The following is a 25,756-nucleotide window of genomic DNA, read 5'->3' as shown; positions in this document are numbered from 1 at the left end:
AAATTAAAACCTTTCATGATTGTTTTATGAATGTTAGCAACGGAGAAATATAATAAATAAATACATACTTAATAGTATTATTTATATTTACAGTGTTATTAAAATTTTATAATTACTTTTAGTGTACATAATAAATAAGATTACATTTTAATAAAATATCTAATACACTACTATTAAATTCTATGTTTTTGATTTTTTTAACACACTAGGCTTTTCACACTTCTCAGTGCGTTTCATTTTTATTTAGCTGCTGCTATGCATCTCTTACCCCCGTATTCACAATCATTACTAATTACTATGAGGTCTCACCATCGACATAGGAGGTTAGTACCTATACCTGTACCTGTGTGGTTCCACCAATCAGATTATTTTGTCACTTCAATTTACGATAATCTGATTGGTGGAATCCACACTATGCGTTCGAGCAAACTGTGCGATTTCATAATACGGGTGTTATTTATCACGTGGGGATACTTTTTTTTTGTTCTTCTGGCTTTACACGTGGGGATACTTAAGCACGACCGAAGCAAGTTTCGATTTTTTTAAAAAGAATTTCGCCGACTCCACACGTTGTCATGTGTCAACGTGTAGAGCCGGGAACATTTGCCCCAACACTCGCGCCAACGTTGGGAGTTGGATTTCCTGTCGTTTTTTTTTCAAAGGAATATATGCACCAACGTTCGCGATCCATCCACATGTTGCCAACGTCAGTCTCGCAACTTGCAATACACATCGAGTGCGTAGTTATGTCCACCATCTTCTTTGTCGTGGCATTTTTTAGGGTTCCGTACCTCAAAAGGAAAAACGGAACCCTTATAGGATCACTTTGTTGTGTCTGTCTGATTCCCGTTGACCTAGAATCATAAAATTTGGTAGGTAGGTGGGTCTTATAGCTGGTATTAGGGGAAAAACCTGAAAACCGTGAATTTGTGGTTTCATTTCACAAAAAAAATTAAATTATGGTCATGAACTAATAATTAAACTGCCATACTCCTTCCAGGTTAGCCCGCTCCCACCTTAGACTGCATCGTCACTTACCATCAGGTGAGATTGCAGTCAAGGGCTAACTTGTATCTGAATTTAAAAAAATAGTATTTTCAATTTTCGAAGTAAGATAACTATGTATATCAAGTGGGGTATCATATGGGCATATATATCATAAGGGCTTCACATGTGCATTCTAAAACAGATTTTTATTTATTTTTATGCATCATAGTTTTTGAATTATAGTGCAAAATGTCGAAAAAATACGACTGTAGTACGGAACCCTCGCCGCGCGAGCCTGACTCGCACTTGCCCGTTTTGTTTTTTCAATAAACAAATGCAAATTATATGCACTTAGTACTTACTGTAAAAGAGCTTAGCAATTTCGATTTCTGTATCAGACATCTTCAGGTTGGCTCTGACGGGACAGAAATGTATGTATTACATAATAGCCTGGCGAAAATAACCGACCAACGTTGGTACGAGCGTTGGAACTTATGTGTGGAGATGGCTTTAGAGGTATAGTTTAAAAACAACTTGACTGAAAGTCACTTCGCTCCACTTACACAGTCTCCACTGGTGCGGAGTGGAGATTTCGAGCACTGTGATTGGCCAATTCACGTCCGCTCCGCTTCACTCTGCGTCAGTGCAAATAGGGTTTATAATTTGTGTAGTTCACGCAGATTTCGCGGGCGTTACAGCCCTTTCACACGGCGTCCAGTTTTTTTGCAGGATCCCGTTTTCTGCAGAATACCGTTTGATGGCGAATGTGTTATAATATCATCTCGCATGCGGGATGCTCGTATGAACGCTAGCATACAAACACATTCGCCATCAAACGGGATCCTGCAAAAAACTGGACTGCCGTGTGAAAGGGGCGTCTGTGTGAAATAAAACGAGTCGTGTTAGAATATAGTTATAAATATAATTGCAATAACAGTTGGACATGTTCAACATGGCTATCACAGTGGTCACAGCATCTTGGAGCTGAGCTCCAGCTCGCGCTGCAGCTCGTGTATGGACTCCTTCTTCAGCAGCGGCTTGCGGTCGTTCTCCTTCGTCTTCTTTACGTGCTTCTTCTTTGTTACTCTGGAACGATAACAGTATATTTGTAAGAATCTCATATATTTTTTACTAGCTGATGCCCGCGACTTCGTCCGCGTGGAATTAGGTTTTTTTAAAATCCCATGGGAACTCTTTGATTTCCCGAGATAAAAAGTAGCCTATGTCACTCTCCATGTCTTTATCTATACCCATGCAAAATATCACGTCAATCCGTTGCACCGTTGCGATGTGATTGAAGGACAAACCAACAAACAAACACACTTTCGCATTTATAATAAGGGTACTGATTTTTAGGGGGTAGTCATACCCGTGTACTTCGCTGTATTACAAAAAAAAAACAGCCAAGTGCGATTCAGACTCGCGCATCGAGGGTTTTGCATTACAGTCGTATTTTTTCATTTCGCACGATAAATAAAAAATCTGTTTTAAAATGTACAAGCAAAGCCCTTTCATATGATACTCCACTTGGTATAGTAATCTTACTTTGAAAGTTGAAAATAGCAATATTTGTTCATGAACACATTTTAATTTTTTTTCTTGTGACAGCCACAAATTCACGGTTTTCGGATTTTTTCTTTACTTGTGCTTAAAGACCTACCTACCTACCTACCAATTTCATGATTCTAGGTCATCGGGAAGAAGATTTGATTACCATTTCTTGACAGACACGACTGACAGACAACAAAGTGATCCCATAAGGGTTCCTTTTTTCCTTTTGAGGTACGGAACCTTAAAAAGCACAAGTCTTACCTATTAACGACTCCATCAGGCAGGTCCATCATTCGAATGATGAGTGCTTGATCCGAGGAGTCCAGTGGCGCCACGGAGATGTCTCTGACGGCTCGGAATTTACCGCAGTTGTTGAGGTGCTCGTTCTCGAGGCGGAAGAAATTCCAAATGAAACGTCTGTACGAGAAAATTTCATCTTCAGGTGGTGGCTTTTCCATACAAACGTATTAGAAAGTGAATTTATTTGTGAACATTTTTATGATTCTTTGCGATAATACATTTTTCGTTTTAGGCACTTACCTGAAAACTTCGAGCGGCGCAAGTATAGAGACCATGGTGTCGCCGCTGACGATTTTGTTCTCCGTCAAAAAGAAAGATGGCGCCCAGATGAATCGGAGCACCAGATCCTCAATTATCGCGAAGTAGTAGAACTGAAAATACCCATTCATAATATTAGGTAACATATGAAATTGACTTTTTGTAAGGGAGGATTATAAAGTCGATTTAAAAAATATATAATATTATATTTATTTAATCAAAGTATGTAGGTACCATTGTTATCTATCTCAGAATAAGGACTGTTAGAAGTAGCCCTATTGTGACACTGTTAGAGCGAGATAGCTAAATGCATTTAAGCTCTTGTTAGAACGTGACAAAATGATTATGTTTTTTCCTTATCACCGTGGCCACTTTTTTTTGTATGTCAAAATGTGTTTTGTCAAATTTGTACGTGAGTATTTGACAAACAACGTAAAGTGTAGAAGGAATGACATTTCACAAGTAAGAAAATCTGCTTGAGCGAGAGGGACTGAGGGGGCCACGCTAGTTGCAAATCTGGACATATCTGTGTTATCTATGCACTTTTGCAATCTCATAAGTAGTTCATTGATCCCATTACTAAAAAAACCATTCGGACGGGAATCAATAAAATCTTTGAAGGTGCTTTGGACTGCCCCATCGGAGTTGAATTTTTTCCCTTGCAAAAAGATATCCACGAAAAAAAATGATAATCTGTTGGAGCAAGGTCCGGGGAGTACGGGGGATGTCTTAGACATTCCATTTGAAGCTCTTCTATTTTGGTAGCCGTCTGTTGTGCAGCCCGTGGTCTAGCGTTGTCCTGAAGCAGCAGTGGCCTAGAGCGATTGACCAGCCTCGGTTGTTTAGCAGCTAGCTCTACCGTCATGGTTTGCAGTTGCTGTCAATAGACATCCGCCGTAATCGTCTGGCCAGATTTAAGAAAGCTGTAGTGAACGTAATTTTTTTTTGAGTCAATTTTCGCTTGGGGCAGGATTTGGCTAGATCTTAAGGTGACGCAGGACGCTCGACCGAAATTGGCAGCGCACGTGGGTAACATGTTTGCTTTTCACTTGACATTGTATGAGAAAGCTGAGAGGCACGATGATTTTCACCGAAATCAAGCGTGCGAAAGGGGTTTAGGAAAAGTATTTTTGAGAAAAAACTACTGAATTTATGTTTGCAAAGTAAAGTTATTTCAACTAATGAATAAATAAACTATGTCTAATGATAATTTTTTTATAATAATTTTCATATCCCTAATCTTATTTATTTACGCCCAAAGTTTTCATAAATTTAGTGTTAAAATAGGAATCTTTTGACGCTCGTAACTTTTAAATCAATATTTTTTTCAATGATCTATATATCAATGAACCTAGATAAAGACGAGATAAATCGATATAGTTCTTAGTTTTGTGCGTACAATATCGAATACTGTTGTATTTTCCCTCCTACGTTTGTATGAAGAAAGTACTGAAGTGAGTCCCCTTAAAGTTCTGAAAGGTGTGTGAAGTCTGCCAATCTGCATTTAGTCAGCGTGGTAGACTATGGCCAAAACCCTTCTCACTCGGTACTCTGTGAGGAGACCCGTACTCTGTAGTGAGTCGGCGATGATGAGGAGGAGCCGCTATGTCACTTACCCCAGGGCTGTACACGATCTCGTCTCGCAGCAGGCTGTTCTCGGCGCTGGGCCCCACGCTCAGCAGGCCCCAGTCCATCTTTACGTCCCAGGTATATGTGTATGTGGACGATACAAACTGACACGCCAGCCACGGATATAGAAAGGGATTGTCGTATATGCTTTCGTAGTCCACTGCAACAATAAAAAAAATTCGTGAGGTGTTGTGCGTCAGCCGACGGAAGCGAAGCAGTACTGTCTTGCTCACTCATATGGACACAACAATACGCACTGCCCGGCTAATGAGATGCCGCGTTGTTTCGTCCACTTTTTTCAAAAAGTTTCGCTTCAAGAATCGGGCGTCGTGTTTATTTCCAAAACATCAATGTTGAGCATTTGAAAAGATCAAGTTGTGACGAATTGAATTTTGGTGTTTTACTCTGAGAAGTCTTCAGTCTTCTAACAGCAAAACATTTCGAGCTTAAATTAGGAACAAAAGTACCTCTGGTGGTGTGAGCAACCGATAAGAAAGAATTTTGAAAGTTTTTTTACCAAATTGGCAATTATAGGAAGAAAGAGTTTTAAGAAAAATCTGGCGGGTTCAAGAAATATGGGAATAACTTTTCAAGAACAGGTTATCTGTAAATGATCTTGTTGTAGAAAAAATTACTCCCCATATTATTATGAACCAAATATAACGAAGATTAAGGTTCTACAAAACTTAGCCAAGTTCTCTAGAAGGGAAATCTATCAAGGATTCAGAAACCGTCCAAAAAGTTGACTGGCGTATACCCATGTTACAAAGCAGAACGAAAACAGCTGGGTTAAGACTGAAATTTGGAGTGAAGATAGCTCTGCACATTTTGACAACTAATAAGAAACATATTTGAGAAGTTTTTTCTAGATTAGCAGTTGGGGGAAGAATTATACTTGTATATACAATATAGGTAACTTAGGTATCTGCTACAAGGAAGATCGAAGAATCTGCCAGGTTTCAGAAACGGAAGATTTTTTGTTGGTTGTTCTGCTCTGAAAAAAGGCACTTACCGCTGTACAAAGTCCGTAGTGTGGAGAAGAAAACGACGAAGAAGGTGGTAGAATACTTTCCCGCGTTGACGAGATGCGGGAAAGCCTCCTTGCTGTCGCGGTACCGCCGCAGACACTGCCAGAACCGCGTCCACGCCGGCACTATGTTCACCGCCGCTCGAGTGAAGATGAACCACTTTGTTGACTCGAACGAATCTGTGCACCAGTATTTACTTTTGAAGGTGTTAGAAAAAAAACCGGCCAAGTGCGAGTCAGGCTCGCGCAATGAGGGTTCCGTACTACAGTCGTATTTTTTCGACATTTTGCACGATAATTCAAAAACTATGATGCATAAAAATAAATAAAAATCTGTTTTAGAATGTACAGGTGAAGACCTTTCATATGATACCCCACTTGATATAGTCACTCACTTCGAAAGTTGAAAATACTAATTATTAGTTCATGAGCACAATTTTTTTTTGTGTGATCTAACTCTAAATTCACGGTTTTCAGATTTTTCCCTTAATGTCAGCTATAACATCTACCTACCTGCCAAATTTCATGATTCTAGGTCAACGGGAAGTACCCTGTAGGTTTCTTGACAGACAGACAGACAGACAATAAAGTGATCCTATAAGGGTTCCGTTTTACCTTTTGAGGTACGGAACCCTAAAAAGACCTTTAATTTGGCCACATATCCATACTAATATTATAAATGCGAAAGTGTGTCTGTCTGTCTGACTGCTAGCCTTTCACGGCCCATCCGTTCAACCGATTTTGACGAAATTTGGTACAGCGATAGCTTGCATCCTGGGGAAGGACAAAGAGTTCTGAGGAAGGAGTTCCCAGGGATTTTTAAAAACCTAAATCCACGCGGACGAAGTCGTGGGCATCATCTAATTTTTAGTAATTTTTAGGGTAGGTATACTTCTAGCATATAAGAAAACGGTCTAGTCACAATTTCTTTTTTTCAGAATTTTGAACACGATTACATTCCAATTCGTATGAAATTTTTACTGTATGAGGACAATTTATTTTCTTTTGATTTAATATTTTTGACTGACACGACTACTGGCTACTACTTAGCTGGATATTTTTTGGGTATAAATCTGGCAAATTAGGAAAATAGTGTTTTACTCCAAAGATTTTCATTTCAAAATTTCAAAAGAGAGTGCAAACTGAATTATGATAAGTGTTAGTTGCAGAGTGAGAATAATTTTACGTTTACTGACCTAAAATAATTTTAATGATTAATGATATTGCGTACGTGAACGAGTTCCACTGGTCCGCCAGCCAGACACCTGCGAATGACACTGGCATGAAAGACAAGACATGACTCACTGTTGACGCTGAACCAGTCCGCGCCGGCGATACAGTGACGAGGAAGGCATACGTGAACGAGTTCCACTGGTCCGCCAGCCAGAAACCTGTGAATGACACTGGCATGAAAGACAAGACATGACTCACTGTTGACGCTGAACCAGTCCGCGCCGGCGATACAGTGACGAGGAAGGCATACGTGAACGAGTTCCACTGGTCCGCCAGCCAGAAACCTGTGAATGACACTGGCATGAAAGACAAGACATGACTCACTGTTGACGCTGAACCAGTCCGCGCCGGCGATACAGTGACGAGGAAGGCATACGTGAACGAGTTCCACTGGTCCGCCAGCCAGAAACCTGTGAATGACACTGGCATGAAAGACAAGACATGACTCACTGTTGACGCTGAACCAGTCCGCGCCGGCGATACAGTGACGAGGAAGGCGTACGTGAACGAGTTCCACTGGTCCGCCAGCCAGAAACCTGCCAATGACACTGGCATGAAAGACAAGACATGACTCACTGTTGACGCTGAACCAGTCCGCACCGGCGATATAGAACGCGATGAGGAAGTGAAAGTCGAGGAAGGCGTACGTGAACGAGTTCCACTGGTCCGCCAGCCAGAAATCTGCGAATAACACTGGCATGAAAGGTGCCGCTAGTATTCGACCCTGGAACGAGCAAATCCGAGCTTTAATCTATACACGCACATCTTTGACGGAGGTTACACGCTCAGTTCGATAACAATTCAACCCATGACTGTAGTCAGAAAGATTCATGATATTATGGACAACGAACTTTAAATGTGAGTCGGCTAAACTCACCTGTTTGTCGGAGTATACCCAACTATTTTTCATATTACTAGATCATGCCCATGAATTCACCCGCGTGGATTCAAGTGCTTTGAAAATCCCGTGAGAACAAAGACGACGAAGACCATATTTTGACAAGAAGTGTCAATTTTAATTCCCGGTACAATCGGTGTGGTTCTTCGAATCGGATAAAAAAAACTGTCATTTTATATGGCACGCCTTATCTAGCGTACTATGTACAGGTACTTTAGTTTTCCTTAGCTAACTTAAAAGACAAACAAATCACATAAAGTGTCTCGGAGAAACGCGTAAGCGACGCGATTTGACCTTAAGACCTTCTGGAGTTAGGTTTTCACTTGTATCATGATTTGATTGTAACAATGTTTTACAGGCCGCGTATGGTGCGCCACTTACAGTATAGCAAGAAATATTGTACATCGACCTTTAGTAAGAGGACTCTTTCTATCAGTTTCATAGAGCGTTGTCTCTGTCGTTGAGACCGACAAAACGTCACATAGGTATGAGTGACAGAGACAACGCGCTACGAAGCCGAAATGTCTTTCTAAAGGTCGATGTACAATATTTCTTGCCGGCTACTGTACGCGTTTCAGCAGAAGATACTTGTTTACTTTTTAAATCAGTAAAGGAAAAAATAGATTATAAATAGTAAGTACTCTAATAGGCATATCTATGAAATCACCTCTAATTGGCTGACACTTTTCTCTATTCTATTTCACTTTGAATATTGGCTAAAATGTACTGCAGCAATCTATTTTTTTTTATTGAACCACCAACATAATAATACAAAAAAAATTACATTATTCAAGCCCTAGGTGCTAAATTAATTTGTTCCAAGTCATCCTATAGAGCGATTTCAAAAACCTGTATCAATCATTATTACAATCTCAATTGGGTATTTTATTACTTTTAAATTTGATAAATATTATTACTTTATTATAAACTAGGATGAAAATAATGACGTACGCTGAAAAAAATATTAAAATGCAACAAAGATTTACAAAGTTACAGGCATTTTAATTTTGGAGTGGGAGGGTCTTTTATCCCTTTCACGCAAAACGAAAAGTATGAAATCGCACGAAGCTACTATGGCATATGTCAAAATGACGTCATAATCCTATATTGCTATTTCTGTCTAATCAGAAATATATAAATGATTATAACTTTTTTATTATTTGATCGATTTAATTAGTTTTTTCAGTTTACGTCATTATTTTTATCCTAGTTTATAATAAAGTAATAAAAAAATTGGAGTCAATTGTTGTGATTGGCTGAATTTGTGCTATTATTGTTGCAACAATGCATTGTAGCCAATAGTGAGCGAGCGTACACCAATCAGAGGTGATTGCGATCGTGACATTGTAGCTGTCATTCTACCGCAATCGTTCTATTGCAGTTGGTAATCTCTCTGCTTTAGTAGAAAAGAAAAACACTGAAGCTGAAATGAACTTCTAAACCATATCAGAGTCATAGCAATCGATTGTACCGATGCGAAACTGAGCATGTAAACACCGCCTAACATAACTTAAAAATAAGGGTAGGGAGGGTATCATAGAGGTCGAAACTTCGGCACCAAGACAACTGACTCAGGCTGAGATCTATAGAGCGCACTTTGACTTTGCACAGACTTAAGGTTGAGTTAAAACGAGAAACTCTGTCTCGTTTTAACTCTGCCTTAAGTCAAGTCAGAGTGCGCTCTATAGATCTCGCCTTTATAGACTGCGGCCACACGTTGCGTTTCCGGTGCGTTGCGGCGCCGCACCGCTGTGGATTTGAGTATTGGGTGCCACACGGGCACTGCGTTTCCGCTCCAACAAAAAGTAAGGTGTTGCAACGCACCACCCCTCCCCGCCTTGACTCTCGGGTCCCAAGTTCGTTGCGCATGCGGTGCGGCGTCGCACGACGTCGTAACGCATTGTGTAGCATGGTACAGCGATTTCTATGTAGGACGACGCAGAGGCACCGCTCAGACGTCGCACTGCCAACGCAACGCATCGTGTGCCTTCGCTTTTAGCCTACAGAAACACAATACACGAGGTCTCTTAACTGCCTCGTTGGTCTAGTGGTAAGCGATTTTCGGATCGAGTCAAAGGTTGGTTGTTCAAGAAATTTTCAGTATTAGCCCGGAGTTAGGAAATTGGTGGTATTTTACCGCCGTTCCTCGGAGAGCACGTAAAGCTGTCAGTCCTGCGCCTAATCTCGCTCCGGTCGTGTCGGATTTCCGTCCCATCGGGCTATGAGAATGGGTAATAGGGAATGCACATGTGTTTGTGCATAAGTCTTGTTATTCCTTGTGCATCAGGGACTTCCGCAAAGCAACGCCCGCTTTGATTCAACATGTGAGGTCTATTTGAGTCTAGTCTATGTTTAAGATTTTACACTATCTTCTGCAAATTATAAAAGCCTTTTTTCTATACCATATATAACAAAACATCATGATTGTAACAATATTTTCAGGCCATTTTAAATTTCAAACTCATAAAAAACGGGAAAAGGCAAACTAATGACATATTAGAACAATGTTCCATTCCCAAAGTTAAGTGAAAAAAAAAATCAACTTACGCAAATTTTCAGAAACCAAAACCTCGCTTCATGCCGGAACACCCTCAAAGGATTCATCAGGAATGCCAGCATGATTATCACTAACGCCAGAGGGTTGGCAAAGGGTGGTATACTCAGACTCTCGCTGTATATAAAACTGAGTATACTTAACGCCCATACAACCCCAAATATAGACGCCAGTTCCATCAAATCTTGTTCTGATAGATGCTTTCGTGGGTCCAACTCGAAGATTAGGACATGGTTGACGCCAGAAGAACGCCAGCCGTATACGTTGATGCCAATTAAAAATATAAATTCGACTAATAGGAATGGTCCGCGGTATAATCGGAAGGCGGATTTGAAATTGTCTGCGCCGCCCTCGTGGAAAAGAGCTGAAACAAAAAGGTTTTATTAAAAATCTCTATTATATATATTTATCTTGTACACGGGCGTGAGATATATCCGGATAGTAATAAATAATTAATGTGCTCCACGGTCGCCCGCACCGGGTTACTGCGGGGGCTGGGCGGGTGCGCGGGGCGTTCCCACCCCGATTGCCATCTCAACCTGTCGCGTACTATACCAAAATTTACATTAATACAATAGAGATTAGGTTATGATGATGCTGATATAACTTTTTTATGCCTGGATTAAAAATTCAGTTCAGTCTTATCATTTCTATTTCCTAGATGGTTGCTTGATATAGTACTGTTATCTTTTATCAGTTTATTCTATTGATAAAAGATTGTGATTATAATTCTAATCTGAAAACACACAGCATCTTTGTACATAATCTGGTCTTAAGCATCTCAAATCTCCACTTCAAAAATAAAATCAGTAGGTACAGTTTTACATCTACAAGCATTTGGTAACTCATATTAGGTATTGTAGGTACAAATAAATCCTTTTCACTAGACACCAATATCCTACACCTATCAATATCATCATCATCATCATCATCATCATCATCATCATCAACCAATAGACGTCCACTGCTGGACATAGGTCTCTTGTAGGGACTTCCACACGCCACGGTCTTGCGCAGCCTGGATCCAGCGGCTCCCTGCGACTCGTCTGATGTCGTCCGTCCACCTAGTGGGGGGTCTTCCAAGACTTCCGGTGCGAGGTCGCCATTCCAGCACCTTGGGACCCCAACGTCTATCGGTTGTACGAATAACGAACTATGTTACTCTAGTTCTCCTACGGATCTCCTCATTCCTGATTTGATCACGTAGAGAAACTCCAAGCATAGCTCTCTCCATCGCCCGCTGAGTGACTCTGAGCGACCTATCAATATAAAACTAGTATGCATGTACTAGATGCCCGTGGCTTCGTCCGAATCGGTTTAGGTTCTTAGGGTTCCGTACCTCAAAAGGAAAAAGGAACCTCTCCGTTGTCTGTCTGCCTGTCGTGTCTGTTAATAAAAGGGAATCAAATCCTATAGGGTACTTCCCGTGATGATAAGTGACGCCCACAAATTTATCCACGTAGTGTTAGACGGATAAAAACTAGGTGATTGTATTATCTATGGTGTGCTCTGCAAAGTAGCGAATCTATGGCAAACGTGACTATATAATGGCGCGTAAAAAAAGAGGTGTTTGCCATTGGGTTGATATAAATAATAATTACTATGTGAACAGTGAATAAAAGCCTACTAAAGTATATCAAAGTGGTTTTCATTCTAATAGTAGGTAGATTTAAGTTTATTGAAAATCCCGTGAACTTTCCTGGACAAAAAATAGTCTATGTCCATCTCATGGGCTATCTTTATTCCAAATTTCGTCTAAATCGGTAAACCGATGGGCCGTGAAAAGCTAGACGACAAACAGACAGATAGACAGACAGACTTTCGCATTTATAGGTAAACTAGCTTACGCCCGCAACTTCGTCCGCGTGAACTACAAAACTTTCGAACCCCCATTTTACCCCCTTACGGGTTGAATTTTCAAAAATCCTTTCTTAGCGGATGTCTACGTCATAATAGCTTATCTGCATGCCAAATTTCAGCCCTATCCGTCCAGTAGTTTGAGCTGTGCGTTGATAGATCAGTCAGTCAGTGAGTCAGTCACCTTTTCCTTTTATATATTTAGATTAGTATAGATTGTTTATCATTGCTAGCCAGTAAAGATACATAAAATAAAATAGTTCAAGGAATTCACTGAATAATAAATGAAACATTTGCATGTAAGAATCTGTTTTCAAAGCTTATCAAATGTGGGTGCAATAATCAAACATTGACAAACATGTGTGCCAAGCAAACATTATCATAGACATAGAGATATTTGTGGCAAATGTTTGCCCAAGACTAGGTCCAAGCTATATTATTTATGGTGGATTACTGCCCAGTTTCATTAGGCATAGATAAGAAACATGAATTTACAATAGATTCAGTTTGTATAGCATAGTTTATGGTTATGGTATGCAACAAATATTTATATTACGTCACAATGGATTGGAATCGAGGACGAAAGTTTTTAAATCATTTCTTGATAAGGTTGTTTGATAAGCACACTTATTGTTTAAACTATACAAACATGTTCCATAGAAAATCTTATGACTATGCTACAACTAGCTTACTGAAAGATTAGAAATAACACTGGTACCACAATATTTATGACGCGAGGCAATATCGATGCAGTCGCGTTGCACATATTTGGTAAAACTTGTATAAATTTATGAAGCAGTGCGTAATGTACCTACTAGAGGTTTTCGAGACAATCTCTTAGGATACCAGAAATTTAGGCAGTCTTATGAGCTGGGCCTTAGCGCATCAGGTAATGACGATGGTACCTATTTATCATAAAAGTACCAGGCAGTCAGAAAAAGCAGACGTTGGCCATGGGGTCTTTGGTAGCCGTGATTGAGGGGGTCTAGAAAATCAAGAACCAGGAAAGCAGTTCTTATGAGCGTACCTGAGCTAGTTGGTGTTATAAGCCCCGCAAATTGCTATTGCGCTGGAACCATTCTTATTAACAGTAACATTAACTCAGTCTCATTAACATAAATAAAAATAGTCCATCAGCAAAAAAATTTGTACTGGTTGCTCGAAACTTCAGTCTAGTGCTGACGTCAATAAAATAGCGGCCACGCGCATTAGCAAATTGCGGGACTTATGCATTATACAGATTTGAGAAGTTTTCTATAGCTAGAAAACATATCGAGATTCGACATGTTTTCTAGTTTGAAGTACTAGGACACAATAAATCGCAGGAGCTATATCATCGACTCACCTGACAGTACTACGGTAATGAACAGAACAATGAACGATCCAGAGAACAGACCCACTTTGAACGTGGTCCACGGACTCTGTTGTTCCCCGAGCGGTGGTACTCGCAACTTCTTCATGGCCTTCTGTCGGTCGCCGCCTTCTAGGTCGTTGGTGACCGTAGCTTCTGTGTCGCTTATTAATCTGTCTATGTCTTTGTTCGTGTAGAAGGGTGAAGTTTCCACGTGTTCTGCTCTCCATTGTGCACCGTTGCTTACGTTTAATAACTGGTGATAAACAAAATACAGAATTGTAATGTAAAGCATTGTAACTACAGAAAAATAGGAGGTACAGTCACAGACTTATGGAATTACTAGAATCTAGATGATGCCTCGTTCGCGTGCATTTAAGTTATTAAAAATCCTAAAGGAATAAAAATTAGCCTATATTCGTATACGGGTGCAAGCTACGCCGCGTGGATATAGGTTTTTTGAAAATCCCGTGGGAACTCTTTGATTTTCCGGGATGAAAATTTCCGAGCCTTTTGTTAATCTAGGGTATAATTACTCCATTCCGAATTTCAGCCAAATTCGTCTAGAAGTTTTTGTGTGAAAGAGTAACTAAAACACACACACTAACTTTCGCCTTTATAATTTTGCTAGTGTGATAGTATGGATTTTGGTCTCAGCAAGAAAAGGGATAATTGCCTTGTATATTGATAGATATCTTCATTACGTGGGGGTGGTCTAGGAAATCTAAATATATAAAAAGGAAAAGGTGACTGACTGGCTGACTGACTGATCTATCAACGCACAGCTCAAACTAATGGACGGATCGGGCTGAAATTTGGCATGCAGATAGCTATTATGACGTAGGCATCCGCTAAGAAAGGATTTTTGAAAATTCAACCCCTAAGTCGGTGAAATAGAGGTTTGTGTAGTCCACGCGGACGAAGTCGCGAGCATAAGCTAGTCGATTATGAAACGGAAACTCCGTACATGAAAATGATAGGTAATAATATATTATCCTATAGAATTGTAGTTCATGCTTATTGATCCACATAATATTATTTATTTTGTATACAAACCACAATACTACTAAAATGGAACTCCAATAGAGCATGAAAATAAATTAAATAGATAAAAACCGGCCAAGTGCCAGTCAGGCTCACTCACCGAGGGTTCCGTACAGTCGCATTTTTTCGACATTTTGCACGTTAATTTCATAAAAATCTGTTTTAGAATCCACAGGTAAAGCCCTTACATATTATGATACCCCACTTGATATAGTTATCTTACTCCGAAAATTGAAAATACTAATTTTTATTTCATGCACGCAATTTAATTATTTTTGTGTGATGTAACAACCAATTCACGGTTTTCAGATTTTTCCCCAAATGCCCAGCTATAAGACCCACCTAGGTACCTGCCAAATTTCATGATTCTAGGTCAACGGGAAGTACCCTGTAGGTTTCTTGAAAGACAGACAACAAAGTGATCCTATAAGGTTTCCGTCTTTCCTTTTGAGGTACGGAACCCTAAAAATGAGTAAATAGGCAAATTGAGTTGTTTACAAAACAATGTTGAGGCTATTACACGGTTAAGGTTGATAATTGTCCGGAAAAACTAAAATGTCAAGGACATCCAATTACTAGACTTAGGGTTTTCCTAAAGCGCGAAATCCCATTCGAAATGACGACTGATAATACCCGGCCGAAAGCTCACAGATTAACGAGTAGGCATAGTGCGTATTGAGGAAAGTAAAATAAAACCTCCATAAAAACCGCAAACACAAAATTATTGTGACGTCTATGTGTATGAATATTTTTATACCTAGTATTTTGAGCTGAGTCAATATTTGATTTACCTAGATCTTTGCCAAAATGAAACTAAAATCTAGTCATAATATCTTTACCAATAACTTCTGAAAATGGTGATTTTTAACGATTTTTTATCATCAAAAGTGAAGCCCAATGCTTTTTTATTGTTTTAGATAAAATCAAAAAATGTTCACATGGAAAACGTTTATCAAATTAACCAATGTTTGAAATTCTTCACAGTAATTATAATTTCAGTAGATTAGTAATTTCACACACACACACACTTTATTTGAATTGCTCAGAGTTTTTTACCATAAAGCAAGAGTATTAAATGGCAATGTTTGTCTATAGAACTAATTAATTTTACTTTAGCTTAAACTTCTACTTATGAATAACTATCTTATGCTCGCGACTTCGTTCGCGTGGACTACACAAATTTCAAACCCCTATTTCACCCCCTTAGGGGATGAATTTTCAAAAATCCTTTCGTAGCGGATGCATACGTCATAATAGCTATCATGCATGCCAAATTTCAGCTCGATCCGTTCAGTAGTTTGAGCTGTGCGTTGATAGATTAATCAGTCAGTCTGTTAGTCATTCACCTTTTCCTTTTATATATTTAGATTTCATTACAAAATTTATAGAACTTAGTTTATACCTACTAATATTATCGGAATTCACTATGTTTTTGTAATCTAGTTATGCTCACAAGCACTTTTAGTTATTACATGACACTACACTTATGCACTTTTAAACACTAATTAGTAGTTTAGCAGTAGTTTTAAGGTTCCTTTTGATGTCCGTGCTATCGTTAAGATTAATAATTTCAAGATTGTAGATTAAATTGGTCACAGAAATGAAGTCATTCAAACAATCGCGCTCGTGCACGTCAGAATGGATCTATTAACATTTTCCTTAATAGCACACACATACCTACCTAAATGCTAGACAGATACTGTTTTTTAGGGTTCCGTACCTTAAAAGCAAAAACGGAACCCCTATAGGATCACTTTGTTGTCTGTCTTGTTGTCAAGAAACCTACAGGGTACTTCCCGTTGACCTAGAATCATGAAATTTGGCAGGTAGGTAGATCTTATAGCAGACATAAGGGGGAAAATCTGAAAACCGTGAATTTGTGGTTACATCACACAAAAAAGGTTAAATTGTGGTCATGAACAAATAATTAGTATTTTTTAATTTCAAAGTAAGAGAACTAAAGTGGCGTATCATAATATGAAAGGGCTTCACATGTGCATTCTAAAACAGATTTTTATTTATTTTTAAAAATGTGCAAAATGTCGAAAAAATACGACTGTAGTACGGAACCCTTGGTGCGCAACTCGCATTTGGCCGGTTTATTTTTCCACTATAGTTGCAGAAATATTCGTACAAGGAAAGTATTTTATCTTACTATGGCTCTTTCCTTGTGCTACCAAAGAATAAAAATCAGGATGATAAAAATAGGGGGAAATATGAGGAAAAAATGTTTCAAGTATAAAAATAACCGAGTTTATACGATGTATACAATGTGCATTCAAATGTAAATTACCTACATAAAACCGCATCAAAACAGGTCTAGGTAGTATAGGTCTGGAATTTGTATCAGAAATAAATATACCTATTATAAAAAAAAAAAAAAAAACAAGTCGGACTCGCACATGAAGGATTCCGTACCATCGTAGAAGAAATAACAATTATACATTTTTTTTATTTTCATTTTGAAATTTTTATTGAGTACTAGATGATGCCCGCGACTTCGTCCGCGTGGTTTTAGGTTCTTTAAAATCCCGTGGGAATTCTTTGGTTTTCCAGGATAAAAAGTAGCCTATGGCCTTCCCCAGGATGCAAGCTATCGCTGTACCACATTTCGTCAAAATCGGTTGAATGGATGGGCCGTCAAAGGCTAGCAGACAGACAGACAGACAGACACACTTTCGCCTTTATAATATTAGTATGGATTTGTTGTGAAAAAACACATTCTGTGAACATTTTGACTCTCCACCTAAACATACGGGTTCGCGAAATACAGCTCGGACGCTGACAGACAGACGGATGGACAGACGGATGGACTGACAGTGGAGGATAATAGGGTCCCGCTGGCACTCTTCGAGTACGGAACATTAAAAAAAGACCTAACTTTAACTGACCTTATCATGTTTTTTCAATATCTTCCTAAATCCGGTATAGTTCAAGTTCTGGTAGTTTTGGAGCAATATTAGACTAAGGTAGAATTCGCTGAAGGCTAACTTCAGCTCTTGAACTTTTCGCCGAGGCATGGCTTTTTTGTCCCCGCCGCTTTTCGGCTTGATTGTGTCGAACCTTGATTTCAGCTCGCTCTGCAATGTGGCATATTTACGTGTGGCCTCTGCTAGTTTTTCTGCAATACGAATTTCTTTGTTGATAATTTTTCGACAAGTATATACAAAAAAAATCGGACTCGCACACAAAAGGCTCCGTACCATAGTACAGTTCTTGCATTTCACGAGGGCGAGTGGCTCATGCTCGTGTTTAAGTCGTATCGGTAATAAGTAAGGTAAAGTAAATGTGTACGTTTGTGAGCGCTTGCTCGTGACTGATTGGTCCGACATGCACGCACACTTACTCAATGTCCCTGGTACGACGTAACCACACGTAAAGTTCACTCGCCTTCGTGAATTGCAAGAACTGTACAAGAAACAACACTTTTTAATTTATTAAATTATTGTGGCGGTCATTTAGATTTTTTTATTATTTGTTATAGCGGCAATAGAATTACACATTCTGTGAAAATTTCAACTCTCTACCTATTAGGTACGGTTTACGAGATACAGCCCGCTGACAGACAGACGGACTGGCGGAGGGACGGCCGGGCAACGAAGTCAGTGATAGGTTCCCGTTGGCACCCGTCGCGAACAGAACCTTAATTAGTAAGTATATTCAAATACTAGTTACTGCCCGCGACTACGTGCCCGTGGATTTAGTTTATAAAAAACCGTGGGACCTCTTTAAATTTCCTGGATAAAAAGTAGCAAGTACTTTGTAGAGTATTTACGTGGATTTGTAGGTTTGAAAATCGAACTCTTTGATTTTCTTGTTGAAAAGTAACTTGTCACTATCCAGGTTTTTAACTATGTATATCCATGCAAAAAATTACGTCAATCTGATGCTCTGTAGCAGCGTGATTGAAGGACAAACCTAGTCTCAGGTCTCGGAACCCACTGCATTGGTGGAAAGGAATCACGACGCGATCAATGCATTGGTGCAATGAAAATACGATGCACAGAGAGAACTGGTCCTTAAGTTTCTCAATTCGATACATCCTACTAATTTATAAATGCGAGACTGTGTTTGTTCGTTGGTTTGCCCGTCTATCATGCCTCAACGAAGCAATGGATCAATGTGATATTTTGCATGGATATAGTTAAAGTCATAGAGAGTGACATAGGCTACTTTTATCGCCGAAATATCAAATAGTTCCCACAATTTTTTTAAATTCAAATGCAAACGAAGGCGCGGGCCTATATAGTAAAGTGCCTATATAAATGCGTAAAGGGCAAAGGCATACCAGGTACTGGTTTTGCGAATGACGTTTAAAGGCCGAAATGCGGACACCGTAATAAACTGAATATTTGAATAGCCAGCCTATAGGTATATCATCAACATTATCGATCGATTTTCCCGGTCGAATAGCGGTACCGCGAGAATTGATTAAGATCTGCACAGACAGGTATTAAACAAATATATTAATTAAACAAATATATTAATTAATTATAAGTATTGATTAAGTAAATTTTTTTTTGTCATTACATAATTATATCGACACCCGAAGGAAAAACATCGTAACTCACTTTTTAGCGATTTTGAGTTACAATCATATTCTTAGTAAACAAAAATGCTCTTTTTTGCACTCACCCCTGTATCTAAATTTATTCGCGTCAAGATTTTAGCTAGTGGAAAAAGATTGTAAGTCAGCGGCCACTCAAGATACTAAAAGGGTATATTTAGGAACACACAGTTACCTATAACTGCCATCAATAATATTACGTAACTAAAATTGTAATGTAAGATACGATTGTTTTCAGCAAGACTTATTTCAAATTAAATTGCCTTACATCTTAACAAAATTGTAAGTCTGAGATACAATGCCTGGCAGACTTGCAATTTTTTTGTAAATATCAACACACAACACTTAATTGTATGTCTGAGTTACAATGTCGTTTTATAAATAATAATTGTAACTCACAAAGTAATTACTGTAACTCACAAAATAACACAAAGGTACATTTTCTCTTGTTGACAAACATTTTCGATACGAAAAAAGAGATACGATGTTTTTCCTAGCAGGTGTCGATTTATGATTGCTCAAACTATAAAAAAGACTTGAGTGAAACTAAATTTAATTCAACTTACTTCAACATGGGAAAAACCTGTCATATTGCTTATATTATCTATACTAATATTATAAAATATGGGCTATCAGCCTGTCTGCTAGCTTTCACAGCCTATCTGAGCAATCAATCATGGGGATGAATATATACTTTTTAAACCCGGAATATCAAAGAGTTCCCTTGGGATTTTTCAAAAACTATTCAATGGATAAAGTTGCAGCCATCATCTAGTACTTATATATATTTTTTTTATGATTTTAGTACTTTTCTGCTGATTCAATTTTTTTAATCTAAATATTACTTCATAATCATCATCAACCGATAGACATCAACCGATAGACATCCACAGCTAGACATAGGGTCTTTTGTAGGGACTTCCACACTCCACAGTCTTGTGACTCGCCTGATGTTGTACGTCCACCTAGTGGTGGGGGTCATCCGACACTGCGCCTTCCAGTGCAAGGTCACCATTCCAGCATGTTGTGACCCCAACGCCTTACGGTTAAATAAATAAAATAAACGTAAATATTACTTACCTGAATAAAATGTAGTGATTTTCTTCAATTCCTGGTCACAGTAATGAAAGAAAGTTTCATCAAAATTGGCAAAATGTCTGGATAGTACTTCTGGCTCTACATTTTCTGCTGATGGAGCCTCTTCTACAGCTGTGTACAGCATTGCTTTCATCTCCTAAGGATTCAAAATTAACAGTGGCAACCATCATTATCATGATTAACCCATCGCAGGCTCACTACAGAGCATGGGTCTCCTCTCAGTATAGGAAGGGTTTTGGCTATAGTCTACCATGCTGCCCAAGTGCGGATTGGCAGACTTCTGCCCGCCTAAGTTATTAAGATTCAGGAAGTGTTTATAGTTAATTAATGTTGTAGGTTCCAAACAATGACTTCATGCTAGGACTCCAAGTCCCAACTCCTCAACCCTGATGATGTAGGGTACAGCACTCTTAAACTATAGTGATTCAGGAATTGTAGACGATGCAATATTATTTTTGGTGCCAAGCATAGATTCACCATTGAACTTCGGATCCCAGCTTCTCAATCCTGATGCTGCAAGGTACTGAACTCCTAAGCCTTGAGGATTCTGGGATTTCTGATGGCGAATTAATATTTTAGGTATCAAGCAACAGCTTCAAGTTTATACTCGTCCGAACGCCTCAAACCTGATGATGCATCGTACAGCACTCCTAAACTATAGATTCATGAACTGTTCCTGGTGAAATAACATTGTAAATGCCGAACATAGACTTTGTTATTGAATTCCAAGTTCCAACTCTTCAATCCTGATGCTACAAGGTCTCAGTATCAAATTTTATCAAAATCGGTTAAGCAGATGGGCTATGAAATATGGGCTCATGAAAAGGTAACTGGCAGACACACTTTTGCATTAATTATAATATTAATAGCACATAATATTTAAAAAAAATTAAACTAATGACTGAATACTTCAAGGAAATTACATTTTAATTACACCACAAAAACTAAATTATAGTTTATGAAAGAAAAGTCAATTAACCTGATACACAACCTGGTACAATGATTTGTAAAAGACATTTTTAATAAATTAAGATATGGTTATTATTAATAAAATTGGATATTTGTTTTTATTTATTTTTCAATTTGTGATTCGGTATATTTATTAATCAGCAGGTATGTCGATAAGCGTAAGGACTTCGGAGTCTAGAATCGAGAGCTTTAAAGTCAGAAAGTATAAGAAAAAGTGGGTTAAACATTCCAACATACCTCATAATTAATATATTGTTTGCGCCACTCAGGCGTAATGTGCGCACTAAGGTGCTCCGCGAACTTCATTTTCCATACGTTTATTCACCTCAATAACCTACGAACAACTAATAAAACCCTAGTCTAGAGCTAATCACTAGACAATTTTATTTACACAATACAAAACCTTGATAACAGTACTATGATAAAATAATTACACTATGAATATAAACTAAATACTGGAATGTCTTTCGTTACAGTTGATATACAATAAAACATTTATTAAAGTAATAATTTTTTATCACAAACGGCAAGAATTATCTACAAATAGAGAGAACACAAAAATTTAGCAAATTGATTTGATTAATGATAGACATTGACGTTGACTTTTGACGCACCTTTTGATTTGTCGTTATAGTGTGGTTATTAGTGACATTCTTGTTGCTTTTTGCGTTCGGAAAACATTTACCCATGGATGTATAGGTCGACAGAAAAGAGTATATATTAGTTGTAATTTATTCAAAACACGAGATTTCGAGATTTTAAAATAGTCTGTAAGGTCGCGGGCACCAGCTAGTAAAAAAATTAATTCATTAAACAACGACACAGATAATAACGACATAAAAGAAATTGACTGATTCAGTATCAGTACTTTTAAGAGAAAAATTAACTAGGCATTTATAGCGCATTGTATGAAACTCACCGACCAGAAATAAAAGATGAAACTTACAATGCTACTATGAGACTACGATTTCATATTACTTCGCAGCTTAGGTCCCATATTGTGCCTTCGAAGGCACACTCCCCCTTAGGCTGCATCACACCTATTGTTTGGTTTGATTGAAGTCAAGCGCGAGCCTATAATACATATAATATATACCGTATATACACATAAGTGCGGAATCAGACTCGCGCACCGAGGGTTCCGTACTACAATCGTATTTTATCGACATTTTGCACGTTAAATCAAAAACTACTTACTAGATCTCGTTCAAACCAATTTTCGGTGGAAGTTTGCATGGTAATGTAGGTACATATATTTTTTTTAGTTTGATAAAAAATAAAAATAAAAATATCTTTATTTAACAAAAACACGTTATTTTGGCGTCGGTTACTAGTGGTCTCCACACTAGGTTAAACCTATAACTCTTATAGTTTCGGAAAAAAGTGGCTGTGACATACAGACAGACATGACGAATCTTCAGTTTTTTTGCCATTTGGCTACGGAACCCTAAAAAGGAAGTTATAAGGTTGAAAAAAACCACACAATTGTCATAGATAATGTATTTATTTAGAATTAGATCCTTTTGTTTCATCTGTGTTAGTGGGGAAAAGGTTGTCATTTATATTTTCTGGTATGAGTCTAGCCACTTTCCTTGGTTCCTTTACTAGAGTTTTGGGGCACTGCATTTCAGACCAACTGATGGGCAGCATGCTCACACCTTGCGGGGAGCCTTCAGCCGTTGCTATGGCAACACCTAGTTCGTTCTCTGCTGTGGACAGGTGGTACCAGTGAAGTTCTGTCATTGGAAGCTGAGTACAATGTTCAGGAAAATAAATTAGTGTAATCACTAGAAATCCATACTTCATTTTCTTATATTATACCACACTAGCCCGCGACTTCGTCCGCGTGGATTTCGGTTTTAGCTTTTAGGACGATGCCTGTGACATCCATGTGGATTTCCTCTAGTTGGAGGATCTTGGATTTCAACTCAGGCATGCACCAATAAGCAATTAAGTATCACTTGCTCTAATGGATAAGGAAAACAACATCATCACAAGAAAACCTGCATGCCTGAGAGTTCTAAACAATCCACACTTGATCAACAGGGTAGACCACCCCACCGGCAAAGCAGTGCCGCCAAGCGATTTAGCGTTCCAGTATGATACAGTGTAGAAACTAAAGGGGTATGGGTTTAATAAAAACTGCCATACCCCTTCCAGGTTAGGTTCCCGCTTCCATCTTAGATTGCATAATCACTTACTACCGATAGTGATATTGCAGTCAAGGGCTAGCTTGTATCTGATTACAAAAATTTAAAAAAAAACTTCTTACTCTGAGAGGAGACTCATGCTCAGTAGTAAGCCAGCGATGGGTTGATTATAATGATGATGATTTTGAAAAAGGATACAACCCTGGCCAATATTACATCCCCCGGTCGGAAGCACTTATAAGGATCAATCCTATCTTTGTCAGTACACTTTATATCTTCTTTCTTGAGCATCCCTTTATAAGGCCGAGCCAATACTGTTGGTCCTACACATAGTATGGCGCATTGTACCTGTCTTGAATTGACTACAGTCACTTTAGCTGTTACAACGTCGCCAGTCTTTGGTAGAACACTGGGAGTTACTAGACTTTCTACAGATAGTCTTGTTGCCTGGAAAAATAATTAATTAGTATTTTTGAAGAAATAAATAAAATAAAATTGCCTTTTTTACAGAGTGCGCAATGTTTTAGTAAATCAATTTGCATTATAAAAAATCTCTCAACTCTGAGCCACCATATTATGACCATACTGAGTTCTATTGCTTTTGACACCTCTTTAAATTGTCTCTATGGGCCTTGTTTAGTGCCCAGATTTCTTAACTTTTTTGAAGAAATAAACATTTAGGATGTGGACCTAAAAGACAATGACTTAAAAACTAGGTAATGTTTGTTCAACATTTCTAATACAGACTGCTAAAGTTTGGAAAGCCCTTCCAGTGATGTTCTAACAAATATAACTTAATAAATCTTCAAGGCTAGAGTGAATAGGCATCTTTTCGGTAAGCTTGCTCCAATATAGATCTCATCATTGCTTGCCATAATGATTGTCATCAAGCATAAGCATAAGAAAAATAATCTTCATAGTTCCTTTTAGTAAAATTCTTAGGAATCAGGATTTTCTGTAAACTAGGTGATGCCCCCAACTTCAAATGCAAAGATTGGTTTTGAAGTAACCCATTAGAACAACTCATCAGTCACGCAGCCTACATTCTAGAGAAAATCACAAGTGCAATATCACAAGTGAGACTCAGTAGTTTAAGCTGTATGTTGATATGGTAATTTCTACTTTAATATGCATAAAAGACAAAGAAATAATCCATTTAATGATACGGTTTCACCCATTGATGTTGAAACCACCCCTGTTGATGTTCCACCATACCTTTGTGTCGCTGTCTTCTTCCATTTTCAAAACTCCCGCCAATGCGGCATAAATATACCCTTGTAGTTCGTATGTGCCTTGACCACTAATGTAGTCTTTCTTCGCTCGAGTTAACCGCATTCCGGGAATACATATTTTCCCTCCCATTTCAAACTTTAAATCCATTGTAAAGATTGAATGTACACCAAAGTTTACAAAGACTTGCTTTTATAAAATTAAAGTTTATTTCTGTTCTTGTCTTCAACAGGGCACTAACATAGATTTGCTAACCAGCCACAAAACAACCATATTTTTCCTCTTGTCTTGTGATAAATACCGCTTTATTATTTAGTTATGCATATATTACCTATTTGCTTTATTTTCAGTTCATTAAAATAACCCTTAAAATATAACCAAATTGTTTTTTAAACCCAAGAATCTTCCCACCACCACCACGACCATACACAGAAATTCATTCGTAAATTGACAATAACTGATAATTACCACAGACCAATAATATTGACCATAGATTATCTATCTGCATGGTCATGTGCAAGCGTAGATAGAGTAGTAAAGCTAGATATAGGAACGTTTGCTTGCTCATTCACACTAAAAAGTGCACAGATAAAGTTACTAATGTGATAAACAGAGACGCAGCTAACCTATTTTTTGTACCTTATCGTGTAACCGGCTTTTTTCAACAATACATACAAGGAATGCAACTTTAGTTGCAAAACAGACTTTGAGAATTCGTGGCGTCATTGTATTTCTTATTAGCTATAAGTGTTTTCACATAAAAAACGTTTAATACAAATATTGTTGATCGGTTAATACAAACAAATAATAGTTTAGAGTATCTGCATCCTTTTCTTTTTACTAATGCTAAAAAAGGAACGGAACATGACTTTCACATTTAAAGACTCTAAATTTTAGTGCACAATACAAATTTAAACAGTAGGTTCGCGAGTGCGTGCTAAAATCACGGGTTTACCATCTAAAAATTAAATTTAGAAATGTCAAACTGCTTCTGTCCTTTTCATATTACAATAGTAAGAAGAGGGTGCGAATACTCTAAAATTAGGTTGTGCT

General features: G+C 38.3%; 2 protein-coding genes across 2 annotated transcripts; both read right to left on the bottom strand.

Annotated features, from left to right (window-relative positions):
* Positions 1-1,889: 1,889 nt before the first annotated feature.
* On the bottom strand, positions 1,890-21,929 carry LOC117993480 (solute carrier family 53 member 1-like). The gene is made up of 11 exons (XM_034981284.2): positions 21,561-21,929; positions 20,337-20,490; positions 17,581-17,810; positions 13,640-13,901; positions 10,431-10,801; positions 7,562-7,709; positions 5,738-5,932; positions 4,713-4,885; positions 3,079-3,209; positions 2,800-2,955; positions 1,890-2,073 (listed from the first exon to the last, which is right to left on the bottom strand). The coding sequence occupies exons 1-11, from the start codon at positions 21,627-21,629 to the stop codon at positions 1,956-1,958; spliced, it is 2,007 nt and encodes a 668-aa protein (XP_034837175.1). The 5' UTR covers positions 21,630-21,929; the 3' UTR covers positions 1,890-1,955.
* An 876-nt stretch (positions 21,930-22,805) lies between these two features.
* Positions 22,806-25,147, bottom strand: Csl4 (exosome component 1 Csl4). The gene is made up of 3 exons (XM_034981285.2): positions 24,689-25,147; positions 23,672-23,920; positions 22,806-23,072 (listed from the first exon to the last, which is right to left on the bottom strand). The coding sequence occupies exons 1-3, from the start codon at positions 24,851-24,853 to the stop codon at positions 22,827-22,829; spliced, it is 660 nt and encodes a 219-aa protein (XP_034837176.1). The 5' UTR covers positions 24,854-25,147; the 3' UTR covers positions 22,806-22,826.
* Between the last annotated feature and the right edge of the window lie 609 nt (positions 25,148-25,756).

This window comes from Maniola hyperantus, chromosome 24 (genome assembly GCF_902806685.2).
Source record: "Maniola hyperantus chromosome 24, iAphHyp1.2, whole genome shotgun sequence".
Lineage (NCBI taxonomy): Eukaryota > Metazoa > Arthropoda > Insecta > Lepidoptera > Nymphalidae > Maniola > Maniola hyperantus.
This window is presented reverse-complemented; position numbering and strand designations above follow the sequence as displayed.